The following is a 23,582-nucleotide window of genomic DNA, read 5'->3' as shown; positions in this document are numbered from 1 at the left end:
GGTACGACCTGCTCGTGAGGCTTCGAACAAACCTCGATACGCGCTTCACAAATATCTTCCTGGACTGCTCGACACAGAAGACACATCACTACAAATGTCACACTGAGGAACAAAAGACCGTCTGTGTGGCAGCAGCTCAGCTTTATAGGCTACAGGTGGCTGATCAGGTGCACTGCAGTGGCCCCGCCCCCGGAATGTACCATTTCTGTGGGGGAGTCTGATTCTCTTTGAACAAATCCAGTTCCAGTGCCTCAATTCATTGATTCAATCAATCAATCAAAGATTTTAAAGTTACTAAAATTTCCTCCCAGTAAAAGGTCTGAACCTCACAAAGTCCAGCTTGTGTCTTACAGTCTTCCCCACATTCAGTGTTCAACACTTGTACAGTCATCAACCAGATATTTTACCAGAAATAGAAGTCGTCCCAGGCGAATTAATTTAAGGCCTTTATTTCAAGTTAAAGAAAACAGAGGCCTCAGTATAAAAGCTATAAAAGGTGAAAACAGAGCTCAGAATAACCTTTTTTACGCTTCAATTAGACATTTCAAGTGAAAACACGTCAACATATTCAGAAAACAGTCAATAAAAAGTGCAAACAGCCTTTTCTCTTTGAATATCTGCTTCTTTTCTTTGACTTGTCTTCCTGAGAGGAATGGGCATGTGATGGTCCTGCCACTGATTTCAATCTTGGCTGAATGGAGTCGGTGCCGTTCTCATGCAGATCTGTAGGTGTTCACCTGTGAGCCTGGAACCAGACTTGTTCTTCATGTTGTTGACGGTGGAAAAAGCCGACTCACAGCCGTCAGTGGGTCCAAACGTGGTCCAGGTGTGCAGTGCTGCTTTGGTTAGACCATGAAAACAGTGTGCAGCAGCCAGAAAGCAGCAGGTCAGTGGCCTCTAAATGCTCTTCATGCATCACTTCCTCACAGATCAATGAGCTCCAGCTGCAGAGATCCCACATGAGCCCACCTCAACGTCTGTGTCACCTCCTGTGAAAAGTTCTGTGATGAGGAGAGGATTGTGGGTCAGCAGGAGGAGCTGCTGCCCGAGGCTGAAGCTGTCAAAGCTTTTACTGAAGTTTCCACTCAGCTTGTGTATGAAGTCAACACGGGGAGGAACATCTCTCTCAGACTGAGTGTGTTCTGCAGCTTTGGGAAGTGTGTTCACTCTCCTTCAACATCTGCTGTGAGAATGTGCAGCTTCCTGTGGAAACATCCAGCAGCTGTCATCCAATGAACCACTGAATGTTTCCGGTCCTGCAGCTTTAACTTGAGCTCATGAAGGTGTGATGTGATGTCAGCCGACACAGCAACCGTCTCCATGTTGTGCTCATCTTGCAGAAACAGTGAAATCTGTGTTGCTGTCTGACTCTTGAGCTGCTCTTGTTCATGACTTCAGCACACAGAACAGTGTGATGGATGAGACGGTGGTGAGCTCTGAGATCAGGGTCGTCTTCTCTCTTCCCACCATGGCAGGGGCTCCATCTGTGGTGATGAGACCACCTGGTTCAGATCGACACCTCTCTGTCTCAACATCTCCTTTATTGCTGCATATATGTCCTCTCCTCTCGATGTGTCTCAGTGGTGTTACAGACAACAGCTCCTCACAGAGCTCTTTATCATCTCTGGGAAAAGATGGAAACCTTTTAGAAACAGGTGAGCATCATCAAAGATCATCTAGACTCTAGACGATCTTTGATGATGCTCACCTGTTTCTAAAAGGTGAAACCAGGTGTTTCTACTGACAGAGGAGATCATTCCGGCTCCGTCTACTTCCTGCTAAGACCCTCAGACTATACAATCTTTGATGATGCTCACCTGTTTCTAAAAGGTTTCCACCTCTTTCATTCTTCCATCCTGAGTATTTTCAAAGTAAAAGTGATCAAACTCTGGTTAAACGTGTCACATCTGTTGTCAGAACGGTAGAAACACTTAAAAAAATAAATAACATGAAGTTAACAGCAGAAAAACACCACGTCAGCAAAATGAGACAGTTTAATGAATATATACATAATACTACAGACTTGTTTGTTTGTTTTGTATTCTAATCAGCTGTTAATATTCAGTTTTTGTAATAAAACATCCTGATAAACAACCTGTTTTTACATCCATCTGTTTATTATGGCACCATGGAAACCATCAGATGAGTTTATGAACACGATCACAGGTTTTTTTTTCTTCTCATCGTTATAAAAACACATAAAACAACCAGAAACATCAACATGTGAGTGACACACATCTTGTTAAATAAAGCTTCAGGGACGTTTGATTTTACGTCTTTGAATGTTTTTCAGGTGAAAGTGTTGAAATATAAAAACTGAAGTCGTATGGAAAGTATGACATGTGTTATTTTCAGAACATCAGTAAACGACAGAGTAAAATAAGATATTTAGATGTTCTGTAGATACGGGTCGCTCCACACCGACTGACCCAGGACCTGCCAGCTCATGTCACACATTCTTTTTAAAGACATTTGTGTTGAAACTTTTGTTCAATTCATGACAACTTGTAAAATCCAAATAGTTGTTTTGTCTCAAATTCACCAAAATCCTGAAATTGAGTTTGAAGAGTCAAAGTTCAAAAATCCACAAGTTAAAAAGTATTTGGAGTTCAGCTGCACGATCACATTCAGTTCATTTAAGTTTCTACATGAACTGTTCTGGAGAAGCGGGAAAAGTTCTGGATTGTGGGTGAGTTGGCTGGTTGGAACGACCCATAATCACTACATGACTTATTGATTCACACACATGTTGAAGCATTGAACATATTTGGTGAGAACTTAAAACGTTTAACAAAAGAACTGAAGAGAAAATGAATGATTGAATGTGAGTGTTAAACAAATGAGTCACATACAGATTGATGAGAGTCGTCAGGACAGAAGATCTCTGAGTCCCACTGATTCTGTGCTGCCACCTGCTTTCATTTCAGCATCAATTCATGTCTCAGCAAACTTTTACACTCATTCTGTTTTGGTTTTATTATTTATTTGTTCCTTCTCTAAAAGAAAACATGTTTAAGCTTTAAGAATATTAAAAATCTGTTTTAAAAAAGTCTTTTATCCTGAAACAAGTCAGAATAATAAAATAAAAAGAGGAGTTTAAGTTGTGCTCGCTGTGCTGCAATCACACAGAATAATACTTGTTTCAGATATTTTCTACAATCAAGTCAAAGTTTTTGTTCTTCACTCGATTTCTGATGCCAGGAAAGAAAGTTTAAAGGAGCAGTTTGTAGTTTAGTGGAAGAAACAACAACGAGCAGACAAAGATCTTCATCAGCTGATCAACAAACTAAATAAACAAACTTTATACTGTTTCACTGTGTTTATATGTGGCGGACCCTGCCACCTCTCTGGCTTCAAACAGTGTTCTGTTGGGAAAAAAATTGTCTTATTACCTCATTAATATTGTAAATATTTGATTTTCTTATATTGAGCTACTTTAGCAGAGGAGAAACATTTCAGTGATGCTGTGCGACATCTTTCAGTCTGATTATAAACTTGTCAGCTGATTGTTTCACAAACAGTCAGATTGAAACAAAAAGGAACAATTTGTACAAGTTTTGGACTCTTTGCTCTGAGCATCAACGTTCAGAAGCATCAAACATGAGCTCAAATCTCTTCAGCACTTGTTTAAAAACTTCATCAGGACAGTTTAGTTTGTGATCTCTGACAGTGTTTCAGTATTTCATCCGGCTCTCAGACTTCCAAACATCTTCAGCCAACCGGCTCAGACAGAGAAAGACTTTTCTCACAGCTGTTTAGTTTCACGGACCAGATTCAAATCCAACAAACGTCCTGAAAATACAGCCGGACTTCAACAGCCACAAAACACTGAGAGAAACACAATGATTGTTATTCAAATGTGTTTTCTTCTCATATAATAATCAGACAGAAATGAACAGATGTTGTGCAGTTTATCACGTCACTACGGACATAATTACATGTGTTAACCAACACCATCAAACTTTTAGTTTCATCATTAGAAACACATGAAACAAGTCAGAGTGTTTCAGGTGGAGTGTCGAGTACATTTGATCAGATTTTACTGTCCATTCACAACTTTGTTCACAATGATTCTTTACAATTAAAGCTGCAGACGAGTCAATTTTTTCTGTTTCTTACATTTCACTAATAGTTGTGGATTTTATTGGAACAAGAGCCAGAATTCAAAACAACACATGACAGAAAGTACAAGTCAACACAATTTACACAATTTAATGGAAGAAGTTTAAAATGTAAATGAAGAATCTTTTCAATCAGTTTGAATCATTTTGTACAAAGTTGACTGATGAATTTATGACGAGAAGCTGAAAGATTGATGTGACTGTGATCCTGTACAGACTCAACTGTTCAGCACTGACAATGTTTCTGTGACATGAGGAGACTCTGCACACTAAACACCACACAGACTCACTGAGGAGGAACCAGAACTGAACCAGATGAACCCAAATCCAGGATAAAGAGGTTCAGTGAATGTGGTGTTGAAGGTGTGGAGGTGGATCAGTGAGTCAGAGGAGACTCTGTAGAAGGACAGAGTGCCAGCAGGACAGTCCACATACACTGCTACTCTACCAGAGGAGGAGGAGGAGGAGGAGGAGGAGGAGGAGGAGGAGGAGGGGGAAGAGGAGGAGATGTCTGTTTGTCTCTTATTGTGCCTGACAGAGTAACCACCATCAAAGCACTCCAGACTCCAGGACTGATCATTGTATCCAAACAAACAGTCATTACTGTCTCCTTTCCTTCTGATTCTTCTGTAACTCACTGATATAGAAACACTTCCTCTCCACTCGACCTCCCAGTAACAGCGACCAGTCAGACCAGTTCTACACAGCAGCTGAGGCCACCATGAGGACTCAAACCTCTCTGGATGATCAGGATATGACTGATCCTCCTTCACACATGTCATCTTCCTGTTGTTGTCAGACAGTTTGATCTCTCTGTCGACTGTGTTTGTGTCGACTGTGAGCTCACAGGAATCTGATGGAGAGAAAAAGACACAACACAGCTGCAGTTATTAATGTGTCATCAGTGTGATGATGACATCACAGATGTGAATGAGTGATGTCACAGTGTTTTCATGACAGTAAAAAGACACTCACATCTCCTCAGACCTGGTGTCAACCATCGGACTCCAGCAGGCTCCACCCTGAAAGGAGGAGGGGGGTCAGAGCAGCACATCCTCTTTCAGCATGCAAACATGGACATGACATGACTCTCATACACAGAAACACAATCTGTCCATCAGGCTGCTTCTCCCTGTTCTCCCTGAACCTCTTCACCTCTGCCACTCTCCTCACACACTGAGAGTGAGCCACAGGATGTTGGTGTGTGTGAAAGAGGACCTCAACATCTGAGAACACACACAAACCTCCTGTTGGATTTATCACTTCACCTTTATTTTATTGGATGTTGTTGCTGTTTCCTGTGGGCGACCTTACGCTTGCTGTTTGATCCAATGTCAACTTGTGCTTATGTTTCTATATTATAGGACTTTTGGATTTGGATGTCAGAACTTTTGAGGTCCGATTCCTGTTTGAAGCTTGGAGGGCTTTTCTGAATCTCAGCTGCACAGTTTTGTACTTGCTGTGTTTCTGCTCCTCCTTGAACCGGCACCTTATCGCGGTGGAGGGGTTTGAGCACCCGAATGATCCTAGGAGCTATGTTGTCAGTGGCTTAATGCCCCTGGTAGGGTCTCCCAAGGCAAACAGGTCCTAGGTGACGGGTCAGACTAAGATCGGTTCACTCGCCCCTGATGAAAACAAGAAGACCAAGGACGTGCACGTCGCCCGGATCGGCGTCACCGGGGCCCCACCCTGGAGCCAGGCCTGGGGTTGGGGCTCGCAGGCGAGCGCCTGGTGGCCGGGTCTCTGCCCACGGGACCCGGCCGGGCGCAGCCCGAACGAGCAACGTGGGCCCGCCCTCCCGTGGGCTCACCACTCGCGGGAGGGTTCAGAAGGGGCCGGTGCAGAGGGATATGGGTGGCGGTCGTGGGCGGGGGCCCCGGCGGCCCAATCCCCGGATGGTGATGTCACCTCACTGGGGGGGAAAGAGCCTGAGCTGGTGCGGGAGGTTGAGCGGTACCGGCTAGAAATAGTCGGGCTCACCTCCACGCACAGCCTGGGCTCTGGAACCCAACTCCTTGAGAGAGGCTGGACTCTCTTCTACTCTGGAGTTGCCCGCGGCGAGAGGCGGCGAGCTGGTTTGGGCTTGCTTATAGCCCCCCAGCTCAGCCGCCATTTGTTGGAGTTCTCCCCGGTGAACGAGAGGGTCGTTTCCCTGCGCCTTCGGGTCGGGGATAGGACTCTCACCGTTGTCTCGGCTTATGGGCCGAACAGCGGTGCAGAGTACCCGGCCTTCTTGGAGTCCCTGGGAGGGGTACTGGAGAGTGCTCCAACCAGGGACTCCGTCGTTCTCCTGGGGGACTTCAACGCCCACGTGGGCGATGACAGTGTTACCTGGAGGGGTGTGATTGGGAGGAACGGCCTCCCCGATCTGAACCCGAGTGGTGTTTTGTTACTGGACTTCTGTGCTAGTCACAGTTTGTCCATAACAAACACCATGTTCAAGCATAAGGGTGTCCATATGTGCACGTGGCACCAGGACACCCTAGGCCGGAGATCAATGATCGACTTTGTGGTCGTGTCATCTGACCTCCGGCCGTATGTCTTGGACACTCGGGTGAAGAGAGGGGCTGAGCTGTCAACTGATCACCACCTGGTGGTGAGTTGGATCCGCTGGCGGGGGAGGAAGCTGGACAGACCTGGCAGGCCCAAACGTATCGTGAGGGTCTGCTGGGAACGTCTGGCAGAACCCTCTGCCAGGGAGATCTTTAACTCCCACCTCCGGGAGAGCTTTGACCAGATCCCGAGGGAGGCTGGGGACATTGAGTCCGAATGGACCATGTTCTCCACCTCCATTGTTGACGCGGCTGTCCGGAGCTGTGGCCGTAAGGTCTCCGGTGCCTGTCGCGGCGGCAATCCCCGAACCCGGTGGTGGACCCCGGAATTAAGGGTTGCTGTCAAGCTGAAGAAGGAGTCCTACCGGGCCTGGCTGGCCCGGGGGACTCCTGAGGCAGCTGACGGGTACCGGCAGGCCAAGCGTGCGGCAGCACGGGCAGTCTCGGAAGCAAAAACTCGGGTCTGGGAAGAGTTCGGGGAGGCCATGGAGGAGGACTACCGGTCGGCCTCGAAGAAATTCTGGCAAACCATCCGGCGCCTCAGGAGGGGGAAGCAGTCCTCCACCAACACTGTTTACAGTGGAGGTGGGGAGCTGTTGACCTCGACTGGGGACATCGTCGGGCGGTGGAAGGAATACTTCGAGGATCTCCTCAATCCCACTGACACGCCTTCCATAGAGGAAGCAGAGGCTGGGGACTCAGAGGTTAGACCCATCCATCACCCAAGCCGAAGTCACTGACGTAGTCCGTAAGCTTCTCAGTGGCAAAGCACCGGGGGTGGATGAGATCCGCCCTGAGTACCTCAAGTCTCTGGATGTTGTGGGGCTGTCTTGGCTGACACGTCTCTGCAGCATCGCGTGGCAGTCGGGGACAGTGCCTCTGGACTGGCAGACCGGGGTGGTGGTCCCCCTATTTAAAAAGGGGGACCGGAGGGTGTGTTCCAACTATCGGGGGATCACACTCCTCAGCCTCCCCGGGAAAGTCTATTCCAGGGTACTGGAGAGGAGAATTTGGCCAATAGTCGAACCTCGGATCCTGGAGGAACAATGCGGTTTTCGTCCTGGCCGTGGAACACTGGACCAGCTCTATACCCTCCGCAGGGTGCTCGAGGGTTCATGGGAGTTTGCCCAACCAGTCCACATGTGTTTTGTGGACTTGGAGAAGGCATTCGACCGTGTCCCTCGTAGCATAGTGTGGGGGGTGCTCCGGGAGTACGGGGTCGGGGGCCCTCTGTTAAGGGCTGCACGGTCCCTGTACTGCCGGAGCAGGAGCTTGGTTCGCATTGCCGGCAGTAAGTCAGACCTGTTCCCAGTACATGTTGGACTCCGGCAGGGCTGCCCTTTGTCACCGGTTCTGTTCATTACTTTTATGGACAGAATTTCTAGGCGCAGCCACGGGCCGGAGGGGATCTGGTTCGGGAGCCAATAGATCTCATCTCTGCTTTTCGCGGATGATGTGGTCTTGTTGGCTCCTTCGAGCCGGGACCTCCAGCATGTCCTGGGGCGGTTTGCAGCCGAGTGCGAAGCGGCTGGGATGAGAATCAGCACCTCCAAATCCGAGGCCATGGTTCTCGACCGGAAAAAGGTGGCCTGCTCCCTCCAGGTGGGAGGAGAGTTCCTGCCTCAAGTGGAGGAGTTTAAGTATCTTGGGGTCTTGTTCACAAGTGAGGGAAGGATGGAGCGTGAGATTGACAGACGGATCGGTGCAGCGGCCGCAGTAATGCGGTCTTTGTATCGGTCCGTCGTGGTGAAGAGAGAGCTGAGCCGAAAGGCGAAGCTCTCGATTTACCAGTCAATCTACGTTCCGACCCTCACCTATGGCCATGAACTTTGGGTCATGACCGAAAGAATAAGATCCCGGATACAAGCGGCCGAAATGAGTTTCCTCCGCAGGGTGGCAGGGCGCTCCCTTAGAGATAGGGTGAAGAGCTCTGTCACCCGGGAGGAGCTCAGAGTAGAGCCGCTGCTCCTCCACATCGAGAGGAGCCAGCTGAGGTGGCTCGGGCATCTGTTTCGGATGCCCCCAGGACGCCTCCCTCGGGAGGTGTTCCTGGCATGTCCCTCCGGGAGGAGACCCCGAGGAAGACCCAGGACACGCTGGTGTGACTATGTCGTCCAGCTGGCCTGGGAACGCCTTGGGGTCCTCCCGGAAGAGCTGGAGGCAGTATCCGGGGAGAGGGAAGTCTGGGTGTCCCTGCTCAGGCAGCTGCCCCCGCGACCCGGCCCCGGATAAGCGGATGAAAATGGATGGATGGATGGATGGATGTTTTACTGAGTAAAGAAACAAATACAATTTATACATAATAAATCAATCAGAAAACATTGGACGTTGGTTCCCGACCTCTGCCACAAAACCAAGTGACAGAGACTCCCAGACTGTTTCCCTCCAGAACCTCACAAGTGTCACTGAACCTGTTTGTGATAGAAACAGTTTCATGGTTTCATGTGTTGACATGTTCATGTGACTATAGTTTGGTGCTGGATTGATATCTGATGTATATTACAGCAGTAATAGTTACTGTGAGGAGAACTTCATGTCATGTTTGATGCCATTAAAAGCAGAAACAATGACAGAAAATGTCTCAGTCTGAAATCTGCTGTGGTGAACATGATGTGTCCAGATGTGACCAGAGGAACATCTGACTATGAAGCCAGGAATCTGTCTTTCTTTCTGTCTGTCTGTGGTTCACATGTCTCCAGACATGTTAGCTAACGTTAGCTAGCTAGCTAAAAGTTCAAATGAAGCAGGACTCGCGTGACTAACTGCTGTTAGCTAACGTTCGCTAACGTTAGCCACGTTAGTGGCCGTTAGCGCGCTAGCTATCGATAGTGACCGTTAGCTAGCGCACTAACGGCCGCTAACGTTAGCTGGCTAGCGAACATCAGTCACATGAGTCCTTCATTCGAACTTCAAGCTAGCCAGCTAACGTTAGCGTTAGCTAACAAGGCAGGACTCAAGTGACTAACAGCTGTTAGCTAGCTAGCTACTTCAGAACTCCTCACACATTTTGTTACACTTTGAGACACCAAAAATGAGCGCAGGTGTATTTTGTTTATTTTTGTTTACATGTTGTGTGTTTACAACTTGTTTGGAGTCCTGTTGTGGTAAATTCAGTGGGCCATATTTTCCAGAAATTCCATCACTCTTTGCAGCTGTGAAGACTCTCATTTCAGATAAGGTCACAGAGAGCTCAGGCTATGAAGGTGAAAGTGAATATGAGGCCAGTGTTGCTCTACAATAACCACCTCCTTAACCTCTCATCTCCCAAACCAACATCAGTAAGTACATTTTTGAAATGATCGATTAATAACATAAAACATTCTGTCATTGGTGATTTTCTTTGTTTTTATTCCTGTGTTTCTTTCCTTCTTACAATTAATTAGGTACAACTAGGGAATGAGACTCCACCGGAGTGTCTGCTCATTGTTGGGAGACTGCAAAAGCACAACCCACAGTGAAGGGAAAGGCCCGCACCCTTCTGCTGGGCCTGTTCAGCACTGATGTCCTACTGAAGTCCAACCTGACAGGAGGGGTCAACAAGGTCGGTCCATCTGCAGAGAGACGCAGCCTCTGGACCCCAAGAAGCTTAAAGCTTTACTCAGTAACACAGTAAAAAAAATGTTTAATGGATTCATATATTTTGCTTAAGTTACTGTAAATGGTAAAGGGTAACAAACACCTTAGGACTGAAATGTACACAACTAATAGCAAAACAGATGGATGAATAAAAAGCTTTAACAGCTTTGATATTCTTTTAGATATAAAGCAATTTCTCTGTCTAGTTAGAATCCATCAAATATCTTATCAGCATTAAAATGGATCCCCTGCAGTACCTTTAAAATCCCAGCACCAATTCACCTCCCATAGGCAGACGCTTGGCTATAGCAAAGTACAGCTGCTCTCACTGACCACAATGGTTCCTGGAAAACTTAAAGTGGATACAGTAGTATAACCTCCTCGCTCTAAAAGCCCCTTGGAGAACTTTGGTTCCTTGAGAAGCCAGTTCTGATTTCAGACTGAACTATTTACAGGTAACCGACTGAGGAGCGAGGACTCGGCATACAAGAAAAATATTACCAGTATTGGTATCCACCTCATCTTTACTTTTGCAACAATCAGAGGCTAACATTGTGGATGTCTCTCTTACTTTATTATCTTTTTCAGATGCAGTTGTTCAACAACACCCAGGGAAGAAGATTCCAGACATACGGACGGCCATAAACAAAAGGATCTGTGAGTTAAGACACTAGGAGAAGAAAAAGTCCAAGGACAACTGTGAAGGACTGGCCAAGGCTGGCCAATCAGAGCGGGTCTTGATGTTAGCATGTGTCCATGACACTGCACTAAAGGACTGTTGTCCTGTTTTTTCCACTGATGACTGTTTTATTATAATGGACAGTTGTCCTATTGCAAATGTTATTGGAAGTGTTTTTGTTCATTTATTGTTGTGTTGCCATCGATTGGATATCATAAAAATATAATATGTTTAAAAAAAAATGATTTTATTGCCTGGAACTATGATATGATATTCTGTGTGTTCTCGAGTAAATGTCCTTTCAGCTGCTGCTTTTGAAATAAACTTCATTCAGTTAATGTAAACTATATTGATGTATTATTCAATATATTATTTTCATTTTAAAATATATGATAGACATTGTACATGAGATTATTTCATATTTACCATGTATAAAGTATATAATATAATTATGTATATATTTAATGTAAATCAATATATTTTTCAACACATTTAAGACATGTTCCCATATAGATCTGATTATATTATCTTGTACATTGAGGTATATTATCTCATATAATTGTACATATATATTTAAATATATTTACGATGTCTCTTCCAATATATAATCTCATATCTAATTTGGGACATATTTCAATATATATAACAATATATTATATAGTATAACTATGTATTTATTCAATATGTGGAAACGGCAATAATTGCAGTATTTTCCCATAAATTGCAATATATGAATTACATATATATAATATATTATTATATAATATGCTATGGTATATTAATATCTAAATTTCACAATATATGAATACACATGAAATATCCTGTCAGATAATATATTGAGAAATATGTTTTTGTTGTGTAAGGGATATGATGACTACGTTGTGAGGAAGGACGCCCCGTGACACCACAGCCAGCAGCTGTTCTGACTGATGGTATACTCAGTATGATGCTAACACACATGAGGCCACTATCAATGGTGGAGGATGAAGGAGTGCTATGTGCACTTTAGAAAACAAACTATATCTAACTTCATGTAACAAACAGTTTGGAGGCGTGAATCTTCAGTGGCCTCAAGATTCCATTACGATTCAGCTGTCGATGATTCTCGATGCATCTCCTTGTTCGTCATCCTCAATAGAGCCTGACCAATTTATCAGCGGGCAGATATTATCGGCCGATATTGGGCATTTTCCAAACTATCGGTTTCGGCATTTATAATGGCAGATAAATTAATATTTGAAAAATAAAATATAAACGGATGAAACACCCTCCAACCATGTAATGAGTGTTAACATCCACCAGAGGGAGCTCTACAACAGGTCGAGTCTTTGCCACCTGATTGACGTACAGGACGGCCAATCTGAGATCTCTTCTTGTAGGGTCACGCATCATGGGTCACTATGTATATGCAAATGAGCTAGCTACTGCAAAACACAAGCGAGCTAAGTGTCCTGGTTAGCGGCTTGAACTGATATCAACAAAAGAAGGGATATAAAAAAAATGTGCATTTGTCAAACTACCATCGCTATTCCGAAGGAGGAGAATGTTGAGAGGCACTTTCGAACCATTAAAAAGTACGACACTGACTCTCCGCTGATTAGCCATTAGCCTTGTCGATCAGCTGTTAGCATAGCATAGAGTCTACAGACACCAGCGATACAGCCCTGATGTGCATTTTTATTCAGATGATGTTTACAGATATGACTGTAAAAGAGGAGCTGTTAACATTACTGCTCATGAAAGAACACATGTGGTGAGAGGATTTCAGTCATTCAAAGACTTTGAGGAGAAAACCAGCAGCAGCTCCTGGTGTGTAAACTGTGCAGTATTGACGGCTGTTGGTCACCTATGTGCATTACTGCTGTCAATGTTTATGTGCAGCACCAAGGGTTACATTACCCTCTCAATATCAGTTATGCATTGTGTTATATAAAGTATACTCAGTGTATGTATAAATAAAGAGATGTTTAGTATTTTTTATATAGGTAGATCATTTCGACCTGGTCATTTTGAAAGTAGCTCACAAGTTAAAACACTGTGGCCACCCTGCTCTACAACGTCACAAACCCTATAATATATTTTGATGGTCCTCTGTTCTGTTGTGACAATAAAACAAACAAGTTTATTTTTAAACTGCATTATCATATTATTTCAGTGAAGACTCATAAGTGACTACAAATAACTAATGTTACTGAAATCTGTTTATGTTTTGTGACGTGTTTCTGGATTTTTTAAAAATATAAATATATATATGTTGGCCGATATATTGGAATATCGGATATTTAAATCACCAAATATTTGTATCGGTATCGGCCTTAAAAATCCTTTATCTGTCGGGCTCTAAACCTTAATGATGTTTTATTCTGAAAGTCCTTCCAATAATCAGACTACAGCAGTCTACAAAATAAAAGCTGCATCTCTTCAATCAAACCTGTATCCATCTGCAGCGTCTTTCACGTTTGTCTGCAATAATCTAGTTTTCACATGGCAGCTTTAAGATACAACACTGGGGCCGAACAATCAACAATCAACATGAGCTGCAGACTCTTGATGATGCTCCGTCTCTGCATCGTGATGCATCTTATAATGGAGACATTTCATCACCTCTAATACATTTATGTTGCTTTTACAATTTGTAAGTTGTTTGAAAGTGAACTGAACAAGACTAAAGAGGAAAATTTAAGAGCAATGTTTTATTCTTTTAATAAAATGCTGGACATGTAAAAAAAGAAACATCTGCTTTTGTGATTTTATGTGATTAATGGGTTATGAAAATAGTTGTTAGTTGCAGCTCTATAACTAGTCGGACATAAAGTGTGTGGATAGACTCAGTTAGTGACTGAAACCATGTGTTGTTTGCTGCCACAGAAGAGAAATTAAAAGTCCATTCATGCAACGTTGTCACGCCATCTTCCTGCATTCAACACTTCCTATAAATCTTTCAAAATGAAGGTCCTGCCTTATGTAGTTATTTGAAAGCTTTTATTTTGAAGCAGCAAATTTAGGAAACATTGGATTTCCACCAGCTGCACTTTAACAGACTCCAGAACAGCTGAGAGTGAAACTGAGTCAGCAGCTACGAGCCAGGCTGAAGTAAATTACAACAGCATTAAACCAGAGGTCCACCAACTACTGTAGAGAGCTGCAGCTCTGCACAGGTCACATATCATGTTAATCAATGGAGCAGATGATTCATCACTGAATGTCTTCTTCTCTCATTTGATTTAGCTGGTGGTGCAAAACACTGAAACTTTCCTGCCCCTGCAGGCTGTTATAATGATAACTACCCAAACGCAGCAGCGGTTCACCAATTCTCTGCCGTTGGTCGCTCACACAGAGTGAAGCAGCTCCGCCTTGATTACAAACTGACGTGTAATTCACACAGAAAGCCGACGCTGCAGCTCCTATAGAGGCGTGACCTACACATCATAATGATGACGTCTGTGTGTTTTTAAGGTGTTTCCCCGTTTTCATTGTCAATCTAAACCCACGATTAGTTTATAATCATTTATACCATGGTCTGGGGGAATACTCGATTCTGATTGGCTGCAGGGTGTCAATTAACCCCTGATATATGGACACCTACTAAGTAGTTCCAGTCAATTTGACTGTTCATCACTGTAAATTAATGCACTAGCTGGCGTACCAAATCTGAATATTTTATTTCCAGCACTGAGTTCAGTGTATCAGTCCTTCAGTATCCTCTGAACACCACAGGGTGGCGACTGTAACACACAAGCTGCAGAAAGTACACCTCCCCTTTAAACTTACTGATACGCGAATAATCCCATATCCCGTTCACTGTTCAGCTCTCTGCTTCAGGCTGCGGCCACAGTAATGTTACACACGGCCGTTCATTTGTTCGTGAAAATCTTGCTATTGATTTGGGGACAATGACATGACTGGTTAGTTAGCTAATCGTGTTAGCTAGCATACTGTCAAATTATATTTACTGTTTGTCAACCGTATGCAATGTTATTGACTTTGAATCTTGCTAGCATAGCATTACGTTGTCACTCTCAAGGATGTTTGGTGGGTCAGGATCTCACTTGCTTAAGTAAATAATTTCCATCAGTAAACTCCACACTGACTCACTAACGGGGACAGAGGCTGTTTCACTGAAGTCACGTGGATCTGCTGTATTTTCTTGCTCAGCTTTTGTTTTGTTGTGTAACTTTGGTTTGTGGGACATTTCTCTTTACTGAGTTGAGTGAAGGACCTGTGTTGTTATCAGACTGTCAGACCGACACGCCCTCGATATGCACAGCTGGCTTATTCATTCACACTGGTTCAGTTCACCAATAAAGCGCCCCTGATACTACTTCCAGAGGCGGTTCAGCGTCGGAGCGAAATTTCACCCCTCACCGCCTCCGAAAAATTCACACAGAGGCGGAGAACTGGCAGAGTGCAGTGTGAATGTGGCTACTGACTGTCTGTGGCTGCAGCAGGACTCTACATACCTGAGAGTGTCCAGTCTCCAGCCTGGATCCTTCAGTCGAGCAGAAAGCTGCTTCACTCCTGAGTCTCCTGGATGATTGTAGCTCAGGTCCAGCTCTCTCAGATGGGAGGGGTTGGAGTCCAGAGCTGAGGCCAGAGAAGTACAGCCTTCCTCTGTGATCAGACAGCCTGACAGCCTGCAGACACACAAAACAACACACATCGCAGATCAGCTGAGAGTCCTGATATTCAGTGCACATCTGCGTTTAAGGGTTTAACATTTATCATATTCATTATCTTAGTTTTCAATAATCAGCACTAAACGTTGAATATAACTGAAGTCGATGGAAAGGCCATTAGTTTTGCAAATATTTGGCCATGAATAAACATATTGTACAGATTGAGATGATGACCTGATGATGGCAAGAAAAGAAATTACAGTTCATCCTGAGGAAAGCATACATCTTAATATATATATTATAGTTTTAGGAGGATCAGAGGTGGAATGAAACTGTTCCCCCATTCCACCTTTGTAACTTTCACATGTACAGTAAGATGAAATGAAGAGGCAGTGTGAATGGGGCTTCTGTGTCTGTCTCAACCCAACCAGTTGAGACAGATGGCGTCTCACTATTTAGTCCGGTTGTGCTTGAGATTTATGCCTGTTAAAAGTCATTTTTTTCATTCCACTGTAACAACTGCTTGCTCATGAGGAAAATGTTGGGTATCTTAAATAAACTGAATTATATTAGGAGTATGATCAAGACCTGCTCCAATTGTAAAGTTAAATGAACTAATGACATAAAATAATGAATCCTGACCTGAGAGTTTCAAGGACACAGTGTGGACTCTTCAGTTCAGCAGAAAGTAGCTTCACTCCTGAATCCTGCAGGTTGTTGTTACTCAGGTCCAGTTCTCTCAGACTAGAGGACTGGGAGCTGAGAACTGAGGACAGAGCTTCACAGCTTCTCTCTGAGAGGTTACAGACACCAAGTCTGGAGCGTGAACAGTAAAAAAGACATTTACAGTATTGATAATATCATTGTAGAACATGTGAACTTGCTTTCTGTTTTACTCTAATATGTCAGAGAAATTAATAATCAACAAAAGGACATCTGGAATAAACAGACATTTAACAAAAATAAGTAGTATTGTTTCAAAACATAGTTCTAACACAAGGCAGAGAGAGAGAACATTGAATTCAAATGTTAAAGAAATAACAATAGTAGTTTGAGACAAATTATGAACTACCTGACCTTAGAGTTTTAAGTTTACACTGTGGACTCTCCAGTCCAACAGACAGATGCTTCACTCCAGAATCCTGCAGGTTGTTGTTACTCAGGTCCAGTTCTCTCAAACTAGAGGACTGGGAGCTGAGAACTGAGGACAGAGCTTCACAGCTTCTCCCTGAGAAGTTACAGACACCTAGCCTGGAGCGTGAACAGTAAAAAAGACATTAGATGATGCAGTATTCATGATACCATTGGAGCACATGTGACCTTGCTTTCTGTTTTACTCTAATATGTTGGGAGATATGAAAAATCAACAAAACTAAATCTGGATTGAACAGACATTTAACAAAAATAAGTAGTATGGTTTCAAAACATAAGAGTTCTGACGTGAGAGAGAGAGAGAACATTGAATTCAAATGTTAAAGAAATAACAAAAATAATTTGAGACAAACTATGAGCTACCTGACCTTAGAGTTTCAAGTTTACACTGTGGACTCTCCAGTCCAACAGACAGATGCTTCATTCCAGAATCCTGCAGGTTGTTGTTACTCAGGTCCAGCTCTCTCAGACTAGAGGACTGGGAGCTGAGAACTGAGGACAGAGCTTCACAGCTTCTCTCTGAGAGGTCACAGCTACTCAGTCTGGAGCGTGAACAGTAAAAAAGACATTTACAGTATTGATAATATCATTGTAGAACATGTGAACTTGCTTTCTGTTTTACTCTAATATGTCAGAGAAATTAATAATCAACAAAAGGACATCTGGAATAAACAGACATTTAACAAAAATAAGTAGTATGGTTTCAAAACATAGTTCTAACACAAGGCAGAGAGAGAGAACATTGAATTCAAATGTTAAAGAAATAACAATAGTAGTTTGAGACAAACTGTGAACTACCTGACCTTAGAGTTTTAAGTTTACACTGTGGACTCTCCAATCCAACAGACAGATGCTTCACTCCAGAATCCTGCAGGTTGTTGTTACTCAGGTCCAGTTCTCTCAGACTAGAGGACTGGGAGCTGAGAACTGAGGACAGAGCTTCACAGCTTCTCCCTGAGAGGTTACAGACAACTAGCCTGGAGCGTGAACAGTAAAAAAGACATTAGATGATGCAGTATTTATGATACCATTGGAGCACATGTGACCTTGCTTTCTGTTTTACTCTAATATGTTGGGAGATATGAAAAATCAACAAAACTAAATCTGGATTGAACAGACATTTAACAAAAATAAGTAGTATGGTTTCAAAACATAAGAGTTCTGACGTGAGAGAGAGAGAACATTGAATTCAAATGGTAAAGAAATAACAAAAATAATTTGAGACAAACTATGAGCTACCTGACCTTAGAGTTTCAAGTTTACACTGTGGACTCTCCAGTCCAACAGACAGATGCTTCATTCCAGAATCCTGCAGATTGTTGTTACTCAGGTCCAGCTCTCTCAGACTAGAGGACTGGGAGCTGAGAACTGAGGACAGAGCTTCACAGCTTCTCTCTGAGAGGTCACAGCTACTCAGTCTGGAGCGTGAACAGTGAAGAAGACATTAGGCGATGCAGTATTCATAATATCATTGTGGCACATGTAGACTTTCTTTCTGTTTTACGCGAATATGTCAGGGATATGAAAAATCATTAATACTAAATCTGGATTCAACAGACATTAAACAATAATAAGTAGCATGGTTTCTCTCTGAGAGGTTACAGACACTCAGTCTTGACAAAGAATGATGAAGAAAATTAATTTTTATTTGGGTCAATAACAGCACATTCAAAATAAAATAAAATAATGAATCCTGACCTGAGAGTTTCAAGGACACAGTGTGGACTCTTCAGTTCAGCAGAAAGTAGCTTCACTCCTGAATCCTGCAGGTTGTTGTTACTCAGGTCCAGTTCTCTCAGACTAGAGGACTGGGAGCTGAGAACTGAGGACAGAGCTTCACAGCTTCTCTCTGAGAGGTTACAGCCACTCAGTCTGGATAAAGAATAATGAGCAAGAAAGAACATTATTTCTACTTGAGTGAATAACAGCACATTTACAGCATTATGAAAAAACTTCTCCACACTTACAGAGCTTTGTTGGAGACTTTGACCACTGGCAGCAGTCTCAGAAGAGCCTCCTCCGAAGCAGAGTATTTCTTCAGGTCAAACACGTCCAGATCTTTTTCTGATGACAGTAAGATGAAGACCAGAGCTGACCACTGAGCAGGAGACAGTTTATCTGTGGAGAGACGTCCTGAACTCAGGTACTGTTGGATCTCCTCCACTAGAGAATGATCGTTCAGTTCATTCAGACAGTGGAACAGACTGATGCTTCTCTCTGCAGACAGATTCTCACTGATCTTGTTCTTCATGTACTCAACTGTTTTCTGGTTGTTCTGTGAGATACTTCCTGTCTGTGTCTGCAGACCTAGGAGGAGATTCTGATTGGTCTTCAGTGAAAGACCGAGGAGGAAGCGGAGGAACAAGTCCAGATGTCCATTTGGACTCTGTAAGGCCTCGTCCACAGCACTCTGGAGGTACTGTGTAAATGCAACTAAGTTTTTTCTTGCTACAGACTTCTGGGAGTTGATGGGATGTGTTGATTTGTCTCTGAATAGTTTAGACCACCAGGATGTTGACTGCTTTTCTTCTGCCAGCAGATTGGCTCCAGAGTTGATGAACGTCAGATGGACATGAAGAGCAGCCAGAAACTCCTGAACACTCAGATGGATGAAGCAGAACACCTTGTCCTGGTACAGTCCTCTCTCCTCTTTAAAGATCTGTGTGAACACTCCTGAGTACACTGAGGCTGCTCTGATATCGATGCCACACTCTGTCAGGTCTGATTCATAGAAGATCAGGTTTCCTTTCTGCAGCTGATCAAAAGCCAGTTTTCCCAGAGACTCAATCATCTTCCTGCTCTCTGGAGTCCAGTGTGGATCTGTCTCAGCTCCTCCATCATACTTGACCTTCTTCACTTTGGACTGAACCACCAGGAAGTGGATGTACATCTCAGTCAGGGTCTTGGGCAGCTCTCCTCCCTCTCTGGTCTTCAACACATCCTCCAGAACTGTAGCAGTGATCCAGCAGAAGACTGGGATGTGGCACATGATGTGGAGGCTTCTTGATGTCTTGATGTGGGAGATGATGCTGCTGGCCTGCTCCTCATCTCTGAATCTCTTCCTGAAGTACTCCTCCTTCTGTGGGTCAGTGAACCCTCTGACCTCTGTCACCACGTCAACACACCCTGGAGGGATCTGATTGGCTGCTGCAGGTCGTGTGGTTATCCAGAGGCGAGCAGAGGGAAGCAGTTTCCCCCTTATGAGGTTTGTCAGCAGCACATCCACTGAGGTGGACTCTCTAACATCAGTCAGGATCTCAGTGTTGTGGAAGTCCAGAGGAAGTCGACACTCATCCAGACCGTCAAAGATGAACACAACCTGGAACTCTTCAAAGCTGCAGATTTCTTTGGTTTCAGTGAAAAAGTGATGAACAAGTTCCACCAAGCTGAACTTTTTCTCTTTCAGCACATTCAGCTCTCTGAAAGTGAATGGAAATGTGAACTGTATGTCCTGGTTGGCTTTGTCTTCAGCCCAGTCCAGAGTGAACTTCTGTGTTAAGACTGTTTTCCCGATGCCAGCCACTCCCTTTGTCATCACTGTTCTGATTGGTTCATCTCTTCCAGGTGAGGCTTTAAAGATGTCTTCTTGTCTGATTGTTGTTTCTGGTCTGTGTGGTTTCCTGGATGCTGTTTCAATCTGTCTGACCTCATGTTCATCATTGACCTCTGCAGTCCCTCCCTCTGTGATGTAGAGCTCTGTGTAGATCTGATTCAGAAGGGTTGGGTTTCCTGCTTTAGCGATCCCCTCAAACACACACTGGAACTTCTTCTGAAGGTTAGATTTAAGTTTACGCCGACAAACTGCAGAATGACTTTCTAAATAAACACACAACAAACACGATCATTAAGCTACTTATAAAGACAATAAGACAATTTCCTTCCTCTAAAGATTGTATATATAAACAGATTCATCATCATCAGAGTTCAGTAAACATCTCATTGATCCATCATGTTAAATCTTTAGAGAAATCCTCTTACTTACAACAAAAAGATCAAGTTATCTATAAAGAAAATACAACAATTTTCTTCCCCTTAAGTAGCACATATAAACATGTTTTCCATGTTTTTCCGCCATCTGTTGAGACAAATTGTCTGAATTGATCCATCATGTTAAGTCTTTAGAGAAATCCTCTTACTGTTCTGCAGACAGTCAGCCAGCTCCTCCTGCTTCATTCTCCTCAGGAAGTGAAGTGTGATCTTCAGAAATGCCTCTCTGCTGCTCCTCCTCCGCTCTTCATCCTCACCGTCCAACACCTCCTCATCCTCCCTCTGACTCTCTGAGCATTCTGGGTAATCTGAACTCAGAACCTTCTGGACCTTCTTCAGCTCGTTCTTCACAAAAGTGACAATGTTCTCCTCCAGCAGCTGAAACAGAATATTATGTGAATGACAACATTTAACATCAGATCCATGTTGGACAGATTCACCACTGGTCTGTAAAGTGCAGCATGGAGATTATTGTGAACAGACTGGATGTAAAAGTAGTTGTTGTTCATGTACAGACCATAAATATGGAGTCCAGGTGTGTCTGATGCTGCTGGACAGACGGACCTCTGGGAACCTCTGAGCTCTCCTGGTCGACTCTGTGGAGGAATCATGAAGAATCAGTCACATTGTGTCTGTCCACTCAGAGACAAACACAAGCTGAAGGTCATGTGGAAGAAGCCTCAGATCCCTATTGTAATAAATGGGGAGGAGGTGGAGATGCTTGACACCTCCATGTTTCGTTGGGGTGCAACTGAATAACAAGCTGAACTGGTCAGACAACACTGAAGCCTTCGACAGGAAAGGACAGATCAGGCTGTTCTTTCTGAGGAGGCTCAGGTCCTTCAATGTTTGCACTCGTCTGCTACGGATGTTCTACCAGTCTGTGGTCCAGTGTCAGCTGTGTTGTGGTGGATGGAGAGGTGTCATCAACAGCTGTGGTACAAACAAACTGAATAAGCTGGACAGGAAGGCCAGCTCTGTGTTGTGGATGGAACTGGACAGTCTGGAGGCTGCAGCAAAACTAACACACCAGAGAAGAGTGACGGGAAAACACTGGCTTCATGGTGCGTTCCTCTGCAAGCTGGAGGTCAGTAATCCTGTCTTCCAATCTAAAAGCATCCCAGTGGATCTGATCAGAGAAACATGAACATGGACACTCGCTGCAAACAGGTATTTAAATCTGTGAATGTCTGTGAACTTCAGATCAACTATAGCAGCTGATTTAACAGTTGCGGAACGGTGCTGAAAAAAACATCACCTCTTTACAGCAGGAGGTTGTTGTCCTTTAAAAAGAATGTAACGATCTACTGACTGGTCACTCTTGAAGGAAACACAGCTGGGATCAGGTCCAGGTCCAGATCCAGAATCAGGTCCATGTTCAGGTCCAGGTCCAGGTTCAGGTTCAGGTCCAGGTTCAGGTTCAGGTCCAGTAGAGGCTGGTCTCCTGTTGGACAGAGAAGAAGACCACCAGAAATGTTAATTCACTTTCTAGTCTTCAGACACAGAAGCTTCTGTCCATAAAATCGTAGAAAACATCAGGAATAAACCTTCAGAGAATATTGGACCAAACTAATTCAATAAAGTAAAATGAAGAGTTGAAGACTGGTTCTATTGGGCAGCTTTCTAAAGTGAGAAGATACATTTAAGTGAAGAAGAACGAAGCTGGAAATAAACATCAGGTTTCAAAAAACATCTTTCTCTACAGTTAAAACATGAATCAGTCACATATTAATGTTATTAACAGCTCACCTCTTTACAGCAGGAGGTTGTTGTCCTTTAAAAAGAATGTAACGATCTACTGACTGGTCACTCTTGAAGGAAACACAGCTGGGATCAGGTCCAGGTCCAGATCCAGAATCAGGTCCATGTTCAGGTCCAGGTCCAGGTTCAGGTTCAGGTCCAGGTCCAGTAGAGGCTGGTCTCCTGTTGGACAGAGAAGAAGACCACCAGAGATGTTGATTCACTTTCTAGTCTTCAGACACAGAAGCTTCTGTCCATAAAATAGTGGAAAACATCAGGAATAAACCTTCAGAGAATATTGGACCAAACTAATTCAATAAAGTAAAATGAAGAGTTGAAGACTGGTTCTATTGGGCAGCTTTCTAAAGTGAGAAGATACATTTAAGTGAAGAAGAACGAAGCTGGAAATAAACATCAGGTTTCAAAAAACATCTTTCTCCACAGTTAAAACATGAATCAGTCACATATTAATGTTATTAACAGCTCACCTCTTTACAGCAGGAGGTTGTTGTCCTTTAAAAAGAATGTAACGATCTACTGACTGGTCACTCTTGAAGGAAACACAGCTGGGATCAGGTCCAGGTCCAGATCCAGAATCAGGTCCATGTTCAGGTCCAGGTCCAGGTTCAGGTTCAGGTCCAGGTCCAGTAGAGGCTGGTCTCCTGTTGGACAGAGAAGAAGACCACCAGAGATGTTGATTCACTTTCTAGTCTTCAGACACAGAAGCTTCTGTCCATAAAATCGTAGAAAACATCAGGAATAAACCTTCAGAGAATATTGGACCAAACTAATTCAATAAAGTAAAATGAAGAGTTGAAGACTGGTTCCATTGGGCAGCTTTCAAAAGTGAGAAGATACATTTAAGTGAAGAAGACCGAAGCTGGAAATAAACATCAGGTTTCATAAAACATCTTTCTCCACAGTTAAAACATGAATCAGTCACATATTAATGTTATTAACAGCTCACCTCTTTACAGCAGGAGCTGGTTGTCCTTTAAAATGAATGTAACGATCTACTGACTGGTCACTCTTGAAGGACACACAGCTGGGCTCAGGTCCAGGTCCAGGTTCAGGTTCAGGTCCAGGTCCAGGTTCAGGTCCAGGTCCAGGTCCAGGTCCAGTGGTTTTAGAGGGAGGGCCTCCCTCCTCTCTGTCCTCA

At 43.8% G+C, this 23,582-nt stretch overlaps 1 protein-coding gene and 2 long non-coding RNA genes across 3 annotated transcripts; 1 reads left to right on the top strand and 2 right to left on the bottom strand.

Moving 5' to 3' along the window:
* Positions 1–4,414: 4,414 nt before the first annotated feature.
* LOC115577522 (NACHT, LRR and PYD domains-containing protein 3-like) lies at positions 4,415–22,090 on the bottom strand (the record flags this gene model as incomplete). The annotated part of the gene is made up of 8 exons (XM_030410420.1): positions 4,415–4,974; positions 5,097–5,143; positions 16,187–16,360; positions 18,395–18,568; positions 18,664–20,512; positions 20,833–21,061; positions 21,201–21,279; positions 21,942–22,090. Coding segments are annotated over 8 exons (3,261 nt in total), but the record flags the coding sequence as incomplete, so codon positions are not given.
* Positions 10,166–11,277, top strand: LOC115577528 (uncharacterized). The gene is made up of 2 exons (XR_003983178.1): positions 10,166–10,274; positions 10,838–11,277. It is a non-coding gene; the product is annotated as an uncharacterized LOC115577528 (long non-coding RNA).
* On the bottom strand, positions 22,087–23,071 carry LOC115577530 (uncharacterized). The gene is made up of 3 exons (XR_003983180.1): positions 22,912–23,071; positions 22,433–22,606; positions 22,087–22,127 (listed from the first exon to the last, which is right to left on the bottom strand). It is a non-coding gene; the product is annotated as an uncharacterized LOC115577530 (long non-coding RNA).
* Positions 23,072–23,582: the final 511 nt, after the last annotated feature.

The sequence above is a fragment of the Sparus aurata genome, unplaced genomic scaffold, assembly GCF_900880675.1.
Source record: "Sparus aurata unplaced genomic scaffold, fSpaAur1.1, whole genome shotgun sequence".
In the NCBI taxonomy this organism is placed as follows: Eukaryota; Metazoa; Chordata; class Actinopteri; order Spariformes; family Sparidae; genus Sparus; species Sparus aurata.
The sequence above is the reverse complement of the archived record's forward strand: the minus strand, read 5'-3'. Positions and strand labels throughout refer to the sequence as shown.